At 43.7% G+C, this 17,461-nt stretch overlaps 2 protein-coding genes across 4 annotated transcripts; both read right to left on the reverse strand.

Annotated features, from left to right (window-relative positions):
- Nucleotides 1-57: 57 nt before the first annotated feature.
- Nucleotides 58-6,520, reverse strand: LOC106609211 (HMG box-containing protein 1). 3 transcript variants are annotated; one of them, XM_014207736.3, is made up of 11 exons: nt 6,416-6,520; nt 5,170-5,361; nt 4,692-4,893; nt 4,496-4,616; nt 3,901-4,012; nt 2,824-2,936; nt 2,469-2,625; nt 2,219-2,363; nt 1,778-2,041; nt 1,481-1,622; nt 58-1,341 (listed from the first exon to the last, which is right to left on the reverse strand). In XM_014207736.3, the coding sequence occupies exons 2-11, from the start codon at nt 5,177-5,179 to the stop codon at nt 1,324-1,326; spliced, it is 1,284 nt and encodes a 427-aa protein (XP_014063211.3). In that variant the 5' UTR covers nt 5,180-5,361; nt 6,416-6,520; the 3' UTR covers nt 58-1,323. The 3 variants fall into 3 exon arrangements, with proteins under 3 accessions (XP_014063211.3, XP_014063213.3, XP_014063212.3); XM_014207738.3 differs by having other exon boundaries at nt 5,170-5,357; nt 6,416-6,438; XM_014207737.3 differs by lacking the exon at nt 6,416-6,520 and adding an exon at nt 5,999-6,217.
- Nucleotides 6,521-6,847: 327 nt separating this feature from the next.
- Nucleotides 6,848-14,680, reverse strand: LOC106609209 (cAMP-dependent protein kinase type II-beta regulatory subunit). Its single transcript, XM_014207731.3, has 11 exons — nt 14,055-14,680; nt 13,429-13,464; nt 12,921-12,973; nt 12,559-12,642; nt 12,330-12,436; nt 11,828-11,981; nt 11,378-11,479; nt 9,363-9,437; nt 9,196-9,264; nt 8,851-8,995; nt 6,848-8,646 (listed from the first exon to the last, which is right to left on the reverse strand). The coding sequence occupies exons 1-11, from the start codon at nt 14,335-14,337 to the stop codon at nt 8,510-8,512; spliced, it is 1,245 nt and encodes a 414-aa protein (XP_014063206.1). The 5' UTR covers nt 14,338-14,680; the 3' UTR covers nt 6,848-8,509.
- Nucleotides 14,681-17,461: the final 2,781 nt, after the last annotated feature.

Here is a 17,461-nt window from a genome sequence, read left to right on the forward strand (position 1 = left end):
TCTCGTCGTCGTCTCAGTAGTCTTTCCTTTACCCCAATGAAACTCTTTAAAGAAAAGTTTACATCCATGCTTTTATTTATACTATAATACAAGAGCATTGTGGGTACACGTTTCAGGAGGACCTGTACATTATTGATGAAGAGAAATAAATAAACTAATCGAATCAATTTCACAATCTCGATAGTTAAACTGAGATTGAGTCAGAAATTATACTTGCATATAGCTATACTTGAATTATACGTTACATATTGATGTACACAACACATATCCGTCATACAGAAGATAAAGTGTATGTAGTGCATAATTGCAGTGAGAGTATGCATGGCCGTCCCATAGGTATGTTAAAATCATTATAATAGAATACATCGTTATTATATGGCCTATTCGTTTGTCACACACCCAGTGCACTTGACCCGGGTGAGATATGCCCAGTTCCAAACCAACCCCTACCCACTAGACACTAGTGTAGATATGAGATGAATAAATAAGATCTGCTTTAAAGGCAACATCTCATCAAAAGCTATGATGTGTCAAGTGACACTTTGCTTCTTGAAAGTCCAATATCTTGAAAACTGCAAACATTTTGGTATCAACTATGGACTAATGTAACAAATACCAAAAGATAGTTTTTGAGTGTAGTTTTGAAGTGCCTAAGGGGTAGGTGTCCATTTGGAATACAGCAAGAATCAAGGTTAAGCACATAACCCACCCCTCCCTCCCTTCCCCTCTGCATGTACAAAGTCAAAATTGTTTTTTTTTTGTGCAATAATATATCGAGTTATACAAATATAGGCATAAGAATAATCGCAAGCATTTTTTTTAATTGCCTAGACTGATCTCTGGTTGAAAAATAGACATTTAGTTTTCACCTCCCTTTTTCCTACTCTACAGCACCACATGGGCTCATGTTTTTCAAGCTATAAGGTATGAAATGACCTGAAATGAATCAAAATGATTTAAAAAGAATACATTCTTGCTTTGGAAGATTAAGGCAAGTCGGACATTAAAAAAATATCTTATATTCAAGCACAGTTAGTATATTATATATACTGTATATATCTATATATATAATCTTATTTGTTTAGAAAGCAAGCATACCCCGAATCACAGCAGAGTAACGTCACAGGAAGTGTAGCTGGCTCTAAAGTGTGTGTGTGTGTGCGCACGTGCGTGCGCGTCTTCCTCAGCTCAGGAGTGGTTTCTGGTTTGAGCATGTACTGCCTCCCCCCATACACCCCTCTTCTCGGTTTGCCCTCCCCTCCATCGCCTCCCTCTCTTTTCTCCTGTCATCTGTCTCATCCCTCTCTCGTGTGTCTGCGCCTCTTAGTTCCCCTGGGAACCCTGTAACGGAGAACAAGATGAAGAGAGAGGACAGGTTGGGAACAGTTCCAAGGGGCTGATATTAAAATGACCACCATGCAAGGGGCTTCATAGGATATGTGTGTGTGTGTGTGTGTGTGTGTGTGTCTCCTCTCCTCACTGAGTTGGTTCTCTTGCGTTTCCAGCAGTCAGGGTTGAGTCTCTTCTGCTCGTCAGCCAGAGCCTTGGCCTCCATGGTGTACATCCTCCTCTCCTCTCCTCGCAACTTCTTCCACTTCTCTCCCAGGATCACACTGATCGCTCTGAGGGCAGCACACACACACACACACACACACACACACACACACACACACACACACACACACACACACACACACAATAATGTGTTACATTCCCTTGATTGATTAGTCCAGGGATTTTTTTTTGCACATACAAATGCTCACACGCACACACACACCTGTTGTCCTTCCCAGGGTACATCTGGGTGTACTCCAACCTGAACTTCTTTGCGAATAGCATGAATGCATTCATTGGCCGCTTGCACTTTGTGGGCGAAGCCCCGCCGGCTGCTCCCGAGTCCTGCTGGCTCTTAATTGGCTTGTTGCGGTGTGTGTCTTGGTCGGGGCTGACGGCGCCCCCGCCGGACTGGGAGTTCCTACGCTGCCGGGCCATGCTGCTCAGAACGTACACCGCCGACGAGTCCAGGGGAGTGAAGTCATAACTGACGTGAAAAACACAGGAACACAAAGAAGAGTCACACACTGAGATCCGAGAAGCTTTAGCTCGGGGGGACTAACACAGTCTTGAGCCGCGGTTAAAACCCAGCGCGTCACACATGTGTTGTAAAGTACAGAATGAACACTACTACCGCTATTGAGCTAATGCTGAGGGGTTTTACCTCCTGAATGTGTCGAACACCAGGGAGTCGTCAGTGTGGACGGCATCTCTGTGTCCAGGAGGCAGACACACATCACCCACCATCACATCATAGCACGGGATCCCATACTGCACCACAGTCAGACTGGGGTAGAACGACGACCAGCCTGCCGCAAGAACACGCACGTTAGAAAAAACACACGTTACACACATACACCTTACACTTTACATACGTTACACACACATCACCCACACACACCCAAGCCTCCTACCTTTGTTTCTGACGTAGAACGGGTGGTCCAGCTGACACTCAGCAGACAGAAGCCACTCCCCACAGGCACCTGGGTCAAAGGTCAGCTTGAGGACGGACTGGCCGAACGCCCGGCTCTCTGTGTGGGACACCAGCCTCAGGCCCTCACGACCATAGCCCTGAGGACAAGACACAACAGAGTTATTGATGGGGAACTTTACTCACAAGGGGCTCATAGGGAGATAGGAGATGATAGGAGACCATATTAAAGAATTTCAGTTAAACTGTGTTACTCAGGAACTCATTAGTCCACTGAGCTAGGCATTAATGTACCTTCAGGGGATGTGATATTGCCTCTAAATAAGTATGTACTGTACCTTCAGGGGGTGGGTTGTAGCCTCTGCCTCATCGTCTGAGTCTTCGTCTGACACCAGTTCCTCAGCATCCTGCCACTCCACACTAGAACCCTTATGGAACCGCAGACGAGTGCCTGAGGACACAGGAAGAAATGTATAGAAAATGGATTCATGGTCATTACACAACAAGGTCAGGCGTTCGGTCCCGGGAGTGATCACATAGACATATACAGTCAGTGACCCGTACATCCTGAATTCTTCGGGCATGGATTCTACAAGGTGTCGGAAACGCTTGTAGAACCCATGCCCAATTGGTATCAAGGGATCTAACGTGTACCAGGAAAACATTCCCTACACCAGTACACCACCAGCCTGTACCGTTGACACCAGGCAGGATGTGTCCATGGACTCATGCTGCTTACGCAACAGGGACCGGGATTCGTCGAGCCAGGCGATGTGTTTCCACTCCTCAGTTGTCCAGTATGATCGCGTGCCCGCCGGAGCCACTTCTTCGTGTTTTTATCTGACAGGAGTGGAACCCGGTGTGGCCGTCTGCTGCAATAGCCCATCCGTGACAAGGATCGACGAGTTGTGCGTTCTGAGATGCCGTTCTGCACACCACTGTTGCACTGCAAATGATTTGTCTGTTTGCGTCTGTCTACCTGTTAGCTTGCAAGATTCTTACCATTCTCCTTCGACCTCTCTCATCAACAAGCTGTTTTCGCCATCAGGGCTGCTGCTGACTGGATGTTTTTTGTTTGTCGCACCATTCTCTGTAAACCTTAGACACTGTCGTGCTTGAAAAGCCCAGGAGGGCGGCCGATTCTGAGACACTAACAGTGACGATCATGCCATGCTCAAAGTTGATATGGTCACTCGTTTTGCTCATTCTAACTGAATGCCTCGATATCGGTCTGCCTGCTTTATATAGCAAGCCACAGCCACATGACTCACTGTCTGTAGGGGCAATCCATTTTCATAAAAGGGGTGACGTAGCTAATAAACTGGCCGATAAGTGCATATATATATATATATATATATATATATATATATATATATATATATATATATATATATATATATATATACACATTGTACCTTTGAGGAAGCAGTGCCAGGCAGTAGGTGGCCAGGAGTGGCTCCAGCCCATGTCCTCGTCATCAGACACATAGGAGTGACAGGACACAGCAGACTCACACTCACTACTGACCTGTAGAGAGGAGAGAGACCAGAGGGGATTATCACCAAAGCAGGATCAGTTAGTTAGCTAGCTAACTTTCACTTATATTCTCAAACAACTCCATATTTCTAATTCATGGGGAAAGACGATCGACTTGAAATTGTATAATTGACTTAATATTCTCAGTAAAAGCAGTGCGTTTGCTGCACTGGTCCAGTGTTGCCACCAGTGCAGCATGAATGTAGTGTAGCATTACGTGCTCCCGATTGGCGCAGCGGTCTAAGGCACTGCATCTCGGTGCAAGAGGCGACACTACAGTCCCTGGTTTGAATCCAGGCTGAATCACATCCGGCCGTGATTGGTAGTCCCAGAGGGCGGCGCACAATTGGCCCAGCGTTGTCTGGGTTTGGCCGGGGTAGGTCATCATTGTAAATAAGAATTTGTTCTTAACTGACATGCCTAGTTCTTAACTGACATGCCTAAATAAAATAAAATAAAAATAACAGCTCTTACCCTGACTCGCCTGCTGCGCTCCCTGTGTTGGCCTCTAGAGGGCAGGGGAGGCCGGGTGTGGGGAGGCCGTGCGTAGGAATGGAGGTTACTACTGGTGCCAAAGATGTGGACGGGAGTTGACCTGGGGTAGTTAGAAATGGACAGTTATGAAGTATTAAAACGGGAGCAGGTGTGTGTGGTACAGTAACAGCCCTACCTGACGACCTGAGTGGAACTCTGTAGCAGGGGACTCTGGGGGCCTGTGGCGATGTGAGCTAGCTGTGTGAGCCAGTGTGTGTCAAGGGGCCCGGCCGTATGAGTGTGTCCGTCACGTTCCTGATGGGACACCCCTGCCCCCACCTGAAACACGGTGGGGGCTGTCTGGTCCTCCTCCACTTCCTCCAGCTCCGGGAGGTCATCTAAGGGGAAATTACAGAAATATAATAACTAGGTTGATGTGTATGTGTTGATGTGTAAATATGTAACAGAATAGCTAGAATGAACAGAGATCTAAAAGCATGTCTCACAGTAAATCAGGAATTATGTATTTGTATCACGCTGCTTAATGATGTACAAAAGGTGCTTTATAATTTAAAAGTATGGTAATGATTTACCATAATATTTACCTGTATAAAGCATAGCCTACATTACACATCTATAATCACATCATAAACATGACATTGGCTTATGATTACCGTATTCCATGTGGCTGTCACTGGTGGGGCCTCCGGGGGAGGAGGGCAGGTGTTCTTCACACTGGAGCAGGTCCAAGCCCTGTTCTCTACTTGCCTCGGCCCTGGCCCTGTGATATCCAACATACTACTGCTGCTGCTCAGGGGACTCTTCATTTCCCACACCATGTTATAATGCTTCTTTAGGTCATCTGACTGGACACAAACAAACACACACACACACACACACACACACACCATCCATTCATTCATTCACGTTTTATTGACACAGTTATTGAATGTGAGCACAATACAACTGTTTTGTATTACTAGGGTGACCACATTTAAAATACCCAAATGCGGGACAATAGGATGATTTTACGGGACATTCGCGGGAGTGTACCCTGGTGTACAACATTGGAAAGGAGCGTTGAAGTGGGAAAAAAGGGGGTGCGATGAGGAAGGGAAGGATGGGGGCCTGGGGGATTTTTCTTATGCAGAACCAATTACGCCTATGCCATTTGTCAACATTTGTGTTGGAAATTGAAAGCAGCTGTCACAAAAAAAGTAACACTCATATAATTGTTTTCACAACGTACAATCATAATGATTCAAATTAGAGAGAAAACTTTTTCCATTCAATTTCGCAACAGCGTCATGTGATGCAGGCCTTGTTTATAAACGTTCAGGACATCGCGCATGCGCATTTGCGCTCATTCATTCAATACCGTGAAAGGACGATAACTCACTCCTATAAGTTAAAATCACGAAAATATCTCACAAATAGTTATACCCAGCATCGACAGCTAACTATATTACTGCCGAGTGATTTGGTTTACAACGAAATACTTACATAGTAATACACGATCCCATTGATTTGGAAAACGCAACCTAATTTGGCCAAGGCTTAGTCAAAACACAGAAGTGTCGAGCTGACAGAAAACACAGTTTAAAAATCGACAAGTATTGGACCTTGTGCTATATGCGGAAGCAGAAAAGTCAGTCACGAGGAGCAAATGTTAATATTTGTATACAATGAAGTGAAAGAATGAAAGAGCCTATGCATTCGTCTCTTGCTCAAGCTGGTAAGAAAACTAAACGCCAACAATGAAATTTGTATCCGATCTGACATGTCATTCGAAACTGAAGAAGGCAATCCCAACTTCGCCTTTTTCCTATGCACCTGTACGATTCTGATATTTATTTATTCATTTCGTTGAAATAATCTCTTTGTCGACAGTATTTCTAATAAACTTTCTTTGCAACTCACCAAAACAGTCGCCATCAACGAGAAGTGAGAGATAAATATTATTCTTTTTCGCAAACATTATTGGTGGCTTCAGACGTCAATCTATGGCTTCTCTCTCGGTAATTGGTTATACTCTAAGTAAATACACTCTCATATTTGTTTGCGCTGTTCCTTTTGGCTGTAATTCATGTCCCTCATCTCTCAGATGGCTCTAATTGGACGACTTTGTGCAACTAGCTATTGTAGTTTTTATACTGTATGAGGTTTGGTAACAGTTTTGACTACAATGTCAAGGCCTGGCAGACAAAGCCATAATCAAAAATAAAGGCACGGACTGTCTTTGATAAAGGTTTGTAAACATGCATGCATTTGCTGTTTGCTTTTACCTGTGTAATATACACACCAGATACGTTTTAAAAAGGTTTTCCAACAGTAAAAAATGCAAATGTTCAATTATTTATACAAAACCTAAGTTTATTGCAATGGAAATTCAAATAACAGTTAAGATACTGAAAATACTCAGGAAATTAGGCGTATTGTAACAACATTACAAAAAAAAGGGGAAACTGCAAAGCAAGTGTCGGAGTGGAAACTTTAAAAAAGATGCAATGAAACAAATTGAACTCTGTTTTTACACACAGAACACAAACATTAACACCATGAAACAAGGAATGGCAGATACCTGTTGTTGGCATAGGTAATTATGTGCAGAGGTAGGCAAGATAAATCCTTTCAGTTGACTGATAAAACTGGTTTAGAGATTTACTTGCATTGAAGGTTGAACATCTATCTGACAATGTGTTGGCAGGTTAAAATAATGACACTTATGAAATCTCTGGTTCAAAAAGGCAAATACGGTACTAAGCTATTAAGGAGAGCAGTGCGTGAATGACAAAAACAACAAATATTTTCTTTTTTTAAACAGACTGTACCAAAGAAACTATGTACCAAACGTAGGTCTAGCAGCAATATGCAAAATGCTGAGAAAATTTCCCTATCTGATATTTCCCTTATGAAGACACCATATGTCTGTTTAACCTGTTGGAAATATTGAGCTCAAAATCAGCACTCCAAAACACCCACTGATACATCAACAATCACATGGGAAAAGACACTGTGTCAAAGAAACATCCTCTGACAATTTATTAACAGCTTATAACACAATAACTAGTAAAAAAAAAAAAATGAACTAAGCAACACAGTCCATTAATTAATTGGTTCTGTTTAGACCAACTTCACATATGGATTTGTCAGGAAATACTGCCTTTTTTTTTTGCTACAGAGCAACAAGTTGTGTCAATGTCCCATTTGATTTAACAAATATAATACGTTAGTTTAACAAATGATTGGCTACTGATGCTCTTTACCAACTAGATCATAAATGCTTAACTTAGGACTATAGCACTATTAAACTTCAAGTACAATATGCATTGTTCAATTTCATCAAAAATAAGTTGACAACTACAAGTGAAAGGAACACTGAAATATACCACTACCAGCTCTATGTTGCTTTTTTGTTCTGGAAAAACTGTTGTTTTCATATGACAAACATTTTCCTGACTAAAATGTTACTCTAAAAAAGTAGCTAATACACTTGGGAGATAAGAAACAACAAGTATAATCTTATTTCATATGCTAGTGGTAACATTTATAGGCAACAACAAAAAAATAGCAACGTCTTTTTAAAGTGTTTTTCCGTGAGGGAAGGTTAAATGCTGGACAATAGATGACCCCACCTTGTTTCATTTTGAATCAAAAGCCGTAACGTACTTCATCTATTAGACAAACCTGATAGAAGTGTGTCTTAATATGTACCATTTGGATATAAGGCCAGGAATGAATCTAAAGGTCACTATGTTCATGTATCATACAAAATACTAAAACTATACAAATGGGATTCATCTCATATGAAGTATGAGTTTGCAGTATGAACAAACCTCTATCTAAAATGGTCTGATTGCTAATACTGTAATATTAACATAGTGGGTGATGTGTGTTAAACCAGACTGATAATAAAGCAGATCAGTACCAGGGGTATTTGGCCCCTCAGGAGAGTCTAGGAGTCCCTTGTTATAAAAACATCATGGCTCAGCTGTCTTTGCCGAGTGTATTCTATCACGCGGTGTCGTTGTCGTGAATGCCAGTGTTACTTCTGAACAGCGCGGCCAGCTGCTCGTCGTAGTTGACGATGTTCCTCTTCATGATGTCCATGCAGGGGCCCAGCAGACGCTCAAACGCCTGCACGTCCATCACTAGAACACACAAACACCACACAAACACCACACAAACACACACAGACGCAAACATAGACAAAAACACAAGGACAACCATATCAGCTGCAGCTAACGTAGCAAGGCTATTGGATATCATCTAGACAAGAGAGCATGAGTATTGACAATGATACAATTCCTGGAGTGCAGCGCTCCTCCAGCTGATTGCAGTCTTTATCTACTTACCTAGACACTTGACGTTTCCTACAGCATATGCAGAAGCAGCCCGGGGCTTGTTGGTGACCAGAGCCAGCTCTCCAAAGTACTGTCCCCTGGTGCACATGGCAATCTCTACCTCCTCTTCCACCCCTTCTTCCTCCTCCTTTTTCAACTGGGGGTAACAGACAGTCAGACAATACCAGACATATAGTGCTTTCAGTAGAACAAACTGTACCATTGGCATGCTCGGTAACGGTGCATTCAGCCCATTTTAACCTGTTAACACTAACGCCAGACATATTAACATGTCCATGAATACGTATCAACAGTTCCAATAATGGTAGAGCATCGAGAAGCATAGAGTAGCCTTACCTTGCTCGTATTCATTGTTATTTGTACCTGACCAGATTCTACTATGTAGAAACAGTTAGCTGTGGCCCCCTGGCAGAACAACAACAGTTAGTTAGTCATCTGAGTAGCACCTGTTACATTCTACATGGACTTCCTCCAAATACAGGGACAATGAGAGAGAGAATTACCTGCGCTATAATCTGTTCTCCATCAGTGTAGGTCTTGGAGGATAGAACATCCACCACACACATCCTCTCAGAGACCTGTCAGGACAAGAGAGAGCAGTTACGATAGCTGTTATAATGCTCTACAGATGCGAGATAAACACATTTGTACTGTAGATACACACTACCGTTCAAAAGTTTGGAGTCACTTAGAAATGTCCTTGTTTTTGAAAGAAAAGCAAACATTTTTGTCCATTAAAATAACATCAAATTGATCAGAAATACAGTGTAGACATTGTTAATATTGTAAATGACTATTGTAGCTGGAAACGGCTGATTTTTATGGAATATCTACATAGACATACAGAGGCCCATTATCAGCAACCATCACTCCTGTGTTCTAATGGCACGTTGTGTTAGCTAATCCAAGTTTATCATTTTAAAAGGCTAATTGATCATTAGAAAACCCTTTTTGCAATTATGTTAGCACAGCTGAAATCTGTTGTTCTGATTAAATAAGCAATAAAACTGGCCTTCTTTAGACTAGTTGAGTATCTGGAGCATCAGCATTTGTGGGTTTGATTACAGGCTCAAAATGTCCAGAAACAAAGAACTTTATTCTGGAACTCGTCAGTCTATTCTTGTTATGAGAAATGAAGGCTATTCCATGCAGAAATTGAGAAATTGCCAAGAAACTGAAGATCTCGTACAATGCTGTGTACTACTCTTTTCACAGAACAGCGCAAACTGTCTCCAACCAGAATAGAAAGAGTGGGAGGCCCTGGTGCACAACTGAGCAAGAGGACAAGTACATTAGAGTGTCTAGTTTGAGAAACAGACGCCTCACAAGTCCTCAACTGGCAGCTTCATTAAATAGCACCCGCAAAACACCAGTCCCAACATCAACAATGAAGAGGCGACTCCGGGATGCTGGCCTTCAAGGCAGAGTTCCTCTATCCCAGTGTCTGTGTTCTTTTGCCCATCTTAATCTTTTCTTTTTATTGGCCTGTCTGAGATATGGCTTTTTCTTTGTAACTCTGCCTAGAAGGCCAGTATCCCAGAGTCGCCTCTTCACTGTTGACGTTGAGATTGGGGTTTTGCGTGTACTATTTACTGAAACTGCCAGTTGAGGACTTGTGAGGCGTCTATTTCTCAAACTAGACACTAATGTACTTGTCCTCTTGCTCAGATGTGCACCGGGGCCTCCCACTCCTCTTTCTATTCTGGTTAGATCAAGTTTGACGAGTTCCCAGAAGAAAGTTCTTTGTTTCTGGCCATTTTGAGCCTGTAATCAAACCCACAAATGCTAATGCTCCAGATACTCAACTAGTCTAAAGAAGGCCAGTTTTATTGCTTCTTTAATCAGGACAACAGTTTTCAGCTGTGCTAGCATAATTGCAAAAGGGTTTAATAATGATGAATTAGCCTTTTAAAATGATCAACTTGGATTAGCTAACACAACGTGCCATTGGAACACAGGAGTGATGGTTGCTGATAATGGGCCTCTGTACGCCTATGTAGATATTCCATAAAACAATCTGCCGTTTCCAGCTACAATAGTCATTTACAACATTAACAATGTCTTCACTGTATTTCGGATCAATTTGATGTTATTTTAATGGGCAATTTTTTTGTGCTTTTTTTCAAAAACAAGGACATTTCTAAGTGACCCCAAACTTTTGAACGGTAGTGTAGGTGCTTATGATGGATATCATTATGCATTGTATATACTATAGAATGCAGTGTTAGAACTGTGCTATTAATGCATTATCAAGTGTCACTCAGTCAGCATCACTCTCCAAGATGTTCAAGTTTTGGATGGAATAATCCCAAATTAGTAGTTCTGATTTGTTCTCCAGGAGCTGATTATTATTTAATCAAATAATGTAATTTATTTGACAATCCCTTGAAAATGGCACGCAGTTGTCAATGGTTTTAGCGGAGCTGGGGGTCTCATTGCCCCCCAGCAGGCAAATCGAACGCTCTGCACCTTACTGAGAGGTTTATCAATAACAACCTATAGAGATCACAGTTGTTACCTGTAGGGATGTGAGCAGGGGCAGTGATTCGATGAAAGCCTCGTACATCTTCCTCTTCTTGTGGTTGTTCTTTACTATGATCCTCCTGAATGTCAGTCGGTCCTAGAGTACATACAACATACAAGGCCTCAGATCATTTCAACCAAACACCACATTACATGGTTACTCCAGTAATCAAGTTGCTTCAACACTCATCTGGGGCCAGTTTCACCGTTTTGTCCCGTAATGGTTAAGATTATGATCTCAAGAGAGTAGGCTGATGCCTTCAGACAACCCAGGGCGTGTTGGCATGTTTTGCTTTAGGCATCACTTCTGTAATTCACTCCACAATCTACCGGGGGGCATAGTCTTCCATTCAAACCTACAGTATGTAACAGCCTACCTACACACCCTCTCATCCATATCAGCTACAGTACAATCCACTGGTTCACCCTGAAGCCTTAAACCTACCATGCACCAGAGGGCTCCTACAGAGGTGGCGATGATGGTGGCAGCCCTGGGTGTATTGTACATCAGGGCAAGCTCGCCAAAACTGCCCTGATTGTCATAGGAACCCACCACACGCTCCACTCTGTCTGCTTTCATCAGGATGTCAAAGGTCCCTCTGGGAAAGAAGGCAACATCATAATGATACATTCATTAATTGCATAAGTATTTATTATATGGGAAAATCTTATATCGCACCCAACTCTGGCCAATAGTAGTGCATAATACAGGAAATAGGTTGCAATTTCAGACCCATCATCGCCAGTATCAGCAAAGCATCTCAGAGTAGGCGTGTTGATCTAGGATCTGGCCATATAGTCATATTTATTATGATCTAAAAGGCAAAACTGATGCTAGAACAGCCCTTCTACTCTGAGAAACTTTGTGGATACGGACCCTGGTCTCAAAAAGTGCTGTGTAGACTGTCTAGTCTGTTTACAATGTCTTGATGAATCTGAAGTCCTACCTTTCGATAACATAGAAGTTGTCCCCATCGTCATCCTGGTCTATAATGTGTTCACCAGCCTCCACTGACATCTCAAACATTGCATCCAGTACCTGGGACATCTGCTCCTGTTAACACAAACACAGAGATATTTCAGTGACACGACAAACGCAGCATCCATATACAGTATTTGTTGACTTTTCCTCAATGCATTTGTTTAACCTAGTCTTTCCAACCCACTTCACTTTACCGGGTCTAGATTTTTGAACAGTAGAATGTCTTTGCAGGCCTCCTGTAGTCTGTGCCTCTGCTCGTCAGTTTTAGGATGGGTGATCTGGAAGAGAGCAGAGCCATAATTAGCATGTATTATTATAGCTACTGTATCAGGTTCAAGTACAGAGTGCAGACAGTCATCTAATCTCCTTCCCACCCTGTTTCACTCAGCATCTGACTTCCTATGCTGAAGCGTTCTTTTGTTCCTGATAAACACACAACCTAAACCAGTTTTGATCAACGATGGTTTGCAGTGGTCCAGCGGCATCACATCATTAGCTAACTTGAAGTTAAAGGTTAGAGGTCAACCCCATAGTGATGGAGGTTAAGTGATTTTACCCTGGGATCTTTGTCCTCCTCCTCCTCCTCAGGATTGAATGCTTCAGCACACACTGTGGAGAGGAACAAGAGTCATCACGTTACACTTGAGTGCCTCCTTCAGATTTCACTCAGGATTACAACCACACCAAACCAAGGTGGACACAATCTGCGGTGTAATCCACTTCACACAGCATTGTTTAAGCCTGTCATGTCTCTATATGTGAACAAGCTGAACTCTAGACTGCTCCTGATACTTGAGTATTGTGTGCATTGAAAACCCTCTGGCTAGCAGACAGACATTTGTGTGATACTGCTACAGTATTATTAACATATGTGATAGTGATGACAACAGCAATTGCTGCTCTGACTGGATCAATAGTCAAAGCCACTGAGAGTTTATCATTATGCCCATCAAACACACCCTTCAGATGTAATTTCCTGTCACTATGTCGAAAACACTGGAAAAGTGGGTAATTCTGTGGATGCAACATACAAAGGACATAGCTAGAATATCAAACCTTCTTACCTGAAGATCTTCTCAAGAATCTGTTGATCACTGGAGCTAATAAAAAAAGTTACATGAAGATGAGGTATATTTTACTATGATATATACATGTAACAATGTTCTGGCTTGACATATAGAGAGAGTATTCTGATCTAAAATCACTGTTGATTGTTTTCAGCTAACGTTAGCTAGCTAACATGGAATGAATCTAGCTAGCTAACGCTACTGATGCTCACACAGGTCAGGATAGTCACTGACACTTTCAGAACATTCTTTCCAGTCCACTGCCGGCCAAAGTAAATAATGGGGGTTACTCGAGGTTTTGGGATGGTAGCTAGATAGCCATTTCCCTTTGAGATTAGAGTTCAATTGCCTTTTCTTGGCCTGGCATCTGTTACCCAGAAGTTAAATTATCGCGAAAGTTGTCACTTCCCTCTGTCCACGAGGGATTCATGGTAAAATGGTCAGTAACTAACGTCTGCTGGGCTGACTATTGTAACTATAGTATAGTAGTAGCAAAACGTTAGTGAGCTTGACTTTCTCAGTGACTGCCACCATAACGTCGTTAGCTAGCTAGCTAGCTATCAAGGTTAGCAGCACCACACAGGCAGTACTGACTTTTCTAGCAGAACGGTGAGGTTAGCTACCTACGAATTCCTCCTCATCATCATCTTCTTCTTCTTCATTTTCCGAATCAATTTGCACTGCCTCCATGCCAAAATTGACCGCCCTTCCACTGCTAACATTATCGCCAGGTCGACCGTTAGCCGAATTTCGGGCATTGTCAAAGGCGGATCCTCTCTGATTCTCCTTCAGTTGGATGAAATACTGCAAGGCAAAGTCCAGAAGGTCTCCTGGCTGATTCCTCAACACTTCCACTGTAAAGCTTTGCAACAGCTCCGTCAATCCGTCTGGGATTTCAATACTCATTTCTAATCGGTCTTTGAAGAGTCAGGCAAATAAAAATACCGGTGGCTATTTTCTGAATATAAAAAAAAATGATATTCCAGCTCAGGCTTGTAAGGGTTGACAGCTCACTTGAATAATACGTCCACAAACACAGCCTTTTGCAACAAATGTTGTTGGCGTTATACCCATTCTCAATGTATGTTCATCTGTAGCTAGCTATAGCTTGCTAACTTAGCTACCGCCTTTTGATGAAAACTGAATGAAAATGGCAGTAAAAATGCTAGCTAGCTAGCTCGCATCATTTTGCTGCTGGCTTCAGGAAACCCACGCATGTGACCCAGGTATCCATGACAACCAACCATCTAGAGCTTGCGCACGCAGAATCATAGAAATAGAACGGTGATCAGATCAGTCACCACTCCATCTCATGGGAGCGTCGTTTTACCAGACAGTACAGAATGTTTAGAAACTCTGTGATTTTACCATTCTCAAAATTCACATCAGTACATTATTCCCAATATTTCGTCATGCATATTGACAGTCTAGCATAGTATTTTCCTTTTTGCATAACAATTGTCCTATGTAGGCCTACACTGTGAACAATTATTTGACAAGGAGATTCCATTTTTAATTGATACCTAAATACAGCAACTGACCTCCTTAGAAGTTAATTAATAAGAAAAAGGGAGGGTTTGGCAGAGTGTGTTATCCTCTACAGTGGAGCAGAGAGGCGATGAATGACACAGTCTGTTCAGTCGCTGTAACAACATATTGTAACCATTCCCTGTAGCTCAGTTGGTAGAGCATGGTGTTTGCAACGCCAGGGTTGTGGGTTCGTTTCCCACGGGGGGCCAGTACGAAGAAAAAAAAAACATGAATGAAATTCACTACTGTAAGTCGCTCTGGATAAGAGCATCTGCTAAATGACTAAAATGTCAATTTAATCAAATCGGATTTATTAACATAGAAATGCATATGCACATGCTACACAAGGAGATGACTTTTTCAAGAATTGAATACAAAACTTTTGGATGAACAATGAAACAAAATCAAGTATGAGTTCTCAGTCGTCACCCTCCTCCTCTTCTCTCTGACAGGTGTGTGAGGTATTAGCGTGTAGTACAGTGTCCACAGACAGTAGACTCCTGAGACACTGTAGAACAGCCAGGATCAGATGATACTTACAGGACACTGACTCCACACCTGAACTAGAGCCAGAGCTTGACCAAACCGTCACCTCCTTTACCCCTGGCCCAGATCCTGACCCAGACATAGACCCTGACCCTGTGTCAGCCTGGACCATATTAGAACCATCCGCTACCAGAACAGCACTGTCTCCGGCGGGTCCGGAGAGTTACCATGGTTACGTATGCAGCTGAGAGTGTGTGCGAGAGCCTTAAGGTAGCGCCGAGGATTGTGGGAGTAGATCTGTCTGGGCACACTCAGTAGGGCCTCTGCTAGCATCCCCGAGACGGCAGGGGTGTCCAAGTGTGACAGAGTGTGCGTGTCTGTGTTTGACGGAGTGTGCGTGTCTGTGTTTGACAGAGTGTGCGTGTCTGTGTTTGACGGAGTGTGCGTGTCTGTGTTTGACGGAGTGTGCGTGTCTGTGTTTGACGGAGTGTGCGTGTCTGTGTTTGACAGAGTGTGCGTGTCTGTGTTTGACGGAGTGTGCGTGTCTGTGTTTGACAGAGTGTGCGTGTCTGTGTTTGACAGAGTGTGCGTGTCTGTGTTTGACGGAGTGTGCGTGTCTGTGTTTGACAGAGTGTGCGTGTCTGTGTTTGACGGAGTGTGCGTGTCTGTGTTTGACGGAGTGTGCGTGCGTGTGCTGTAGGAGGGTGTGGTGTAACAGGAAGTCAAAAGTCCTGCCCACGGAAATGACACAACAAGGCTCCATCACGTCTGTGTGTGTGTTTGTGTGTGTGTGTGTGTAAGCGGTTCTTTCTGTAGCTCTAGTCCTGTGTTTGGGCCCCCAGGTAGCATGTGTAGAGCATCTCGTACAGCACATACACTCTGTTCCGTCTGGCCCTCTGTCTGTCCACACACAACCAGACTGTGGGGTCTGCCCTTGTCCTCTGCCTTAGGAAACCCCACATTGACGAACCTGGGAGATAGAGAAAACCACATAATTAGCATAGTGTGTATGTGTGTGTGCGCGCGTGCCTATCCTGTAACCATACCTGTGAGCTCCCAGCACCAGCGGCTGGCATTAGGTAACCGTAGCAACATGTTCCTGTGCAATCACGGCCCAGTCTGAGACAGGCTGGGCTCCACTGAGCCCAGAGAACAAGGTAAGGTCGTCTTCACACACACACTCACCATACCTCCCCACTGCAGCCAGGAAGGCCTCCGACTGTCTGAATGATGAGAGGAGCAGAGACGCTCCTAGATGCTGTAGGGTGACACACACACTGTCTAACCCCCGCCCTGATCTCACACTTTCTATCCCCCTATTAGCCCCACCCAGCTCCAGTACAGTTCCACCAATCAGTAGGCTGGGTTCCAGGGGTTCCGTCACCGCAAGGGCCCTGATTGGTCCATGGTAGCGGAATGGGAGGGGTGTATAGAAATCTGCATGTATGACCTGGCCCCCCAGCAGACGGGAACAGACAATAGGGAAGCCTGATACTGCTGTGTGCAGAGCTAGGGAAGTGTTAGTTTACAAAGTCGCCATGGCACCTCCAATGGGAGATCAGCTCACAGTTCATTTGGCTTATGATTTCAGCATGAGTAGGGCTGATCCGGGTGTGAAGGAAAGCACTGAGTAGGTGGCACAGAGTGGGTATGTCTGTCTGTCCTGGGGTGTGTGTCTGAAAGGGAGGAGCCACTCCAACAGTGATGACATCACTAAGCTCGTCCAATCCGAAGGCCAGCAGAGCTTCAGCCAAACGCTTGGCACCTTCCCGGCGAGCTTCTCGGGTGTGTTTCTGTATCTCCCCGTAGCAATGAGGCGAGCAGCTGGACGAAGGTCTTGGAGCCGTCTCCTGTCACCGAGCTGTGTCTCCTCACATACTCCACCACCATCCTACACACACACACAGAGATTGAGATTTCACAAAGTACTGTAAGGGGTGTGTGTGTGTGTGTGTGTGTGTGTGTGTGTGTGTGTGTGTGTGTGTCAGAGTATGTGAGCGGAGCGGGAGCTGGA

This window comes from Salmo salar, chromosome 07 (assembly GCF_965601325.2).
Source record: "Salmo salar chromosome 07, fSalSal1, whole genome shotgun sequence".
Taxonomy (NCBI): domain Eukaryota; kingdom Metazoa; phylum Chordata; class Actinopteri; order Salmoniformes; family Salmonidae; genus Salmo; species Salmo salar.

What these genes read in the sequence shown, in the direction of transcription:
- LOC106609209 (XM_014207731.3), bottom strand. Translation starts at nt 14,337, where the DNA reads ATGAGTATTGAAATCCCAGACGGATTGACGGAGCTGTTGCAAAGCTTT. An exon ending in AACTTCTATGTTATCGAAAG is followed by an intron (nt 11,982 to 12,329) that starts GTAGGACTTCAG and finishes CTTCTTTCCCAG; the next exon opens with AGGGACCTTTGACATCCTGA. An exon ending in CCCTGCTCACATCCCTACAG is followed by an intron (nt 9,438 to 11,377) that starts GTAACAACTGTG and finishes TTGTCCTGACAG; the next exon opens with GTCTCTGAGAGGATGTGTGT.
- LOC106609211 (XM_014207736.3), bottom strand. An exon ending in AGCGCAGCAGGCGAGTCAGG is followed by an intron (nt 4,013 to 4,495) that starts GTAAGAGCTGTT and finishes TCCTCTCTACAG; the next exon opens with GTCAGTAGTGAGTGTGAGTC. An exon ending in GTTCTACGTCAGAAACAAAG is followed by an intron (nt 2,364 to 2,468) that starts GTAGGAGGCTTG and finishes TTCTTGCGGCAG; the next exon opens with GCTGGTCGTCGTTCTACCCC.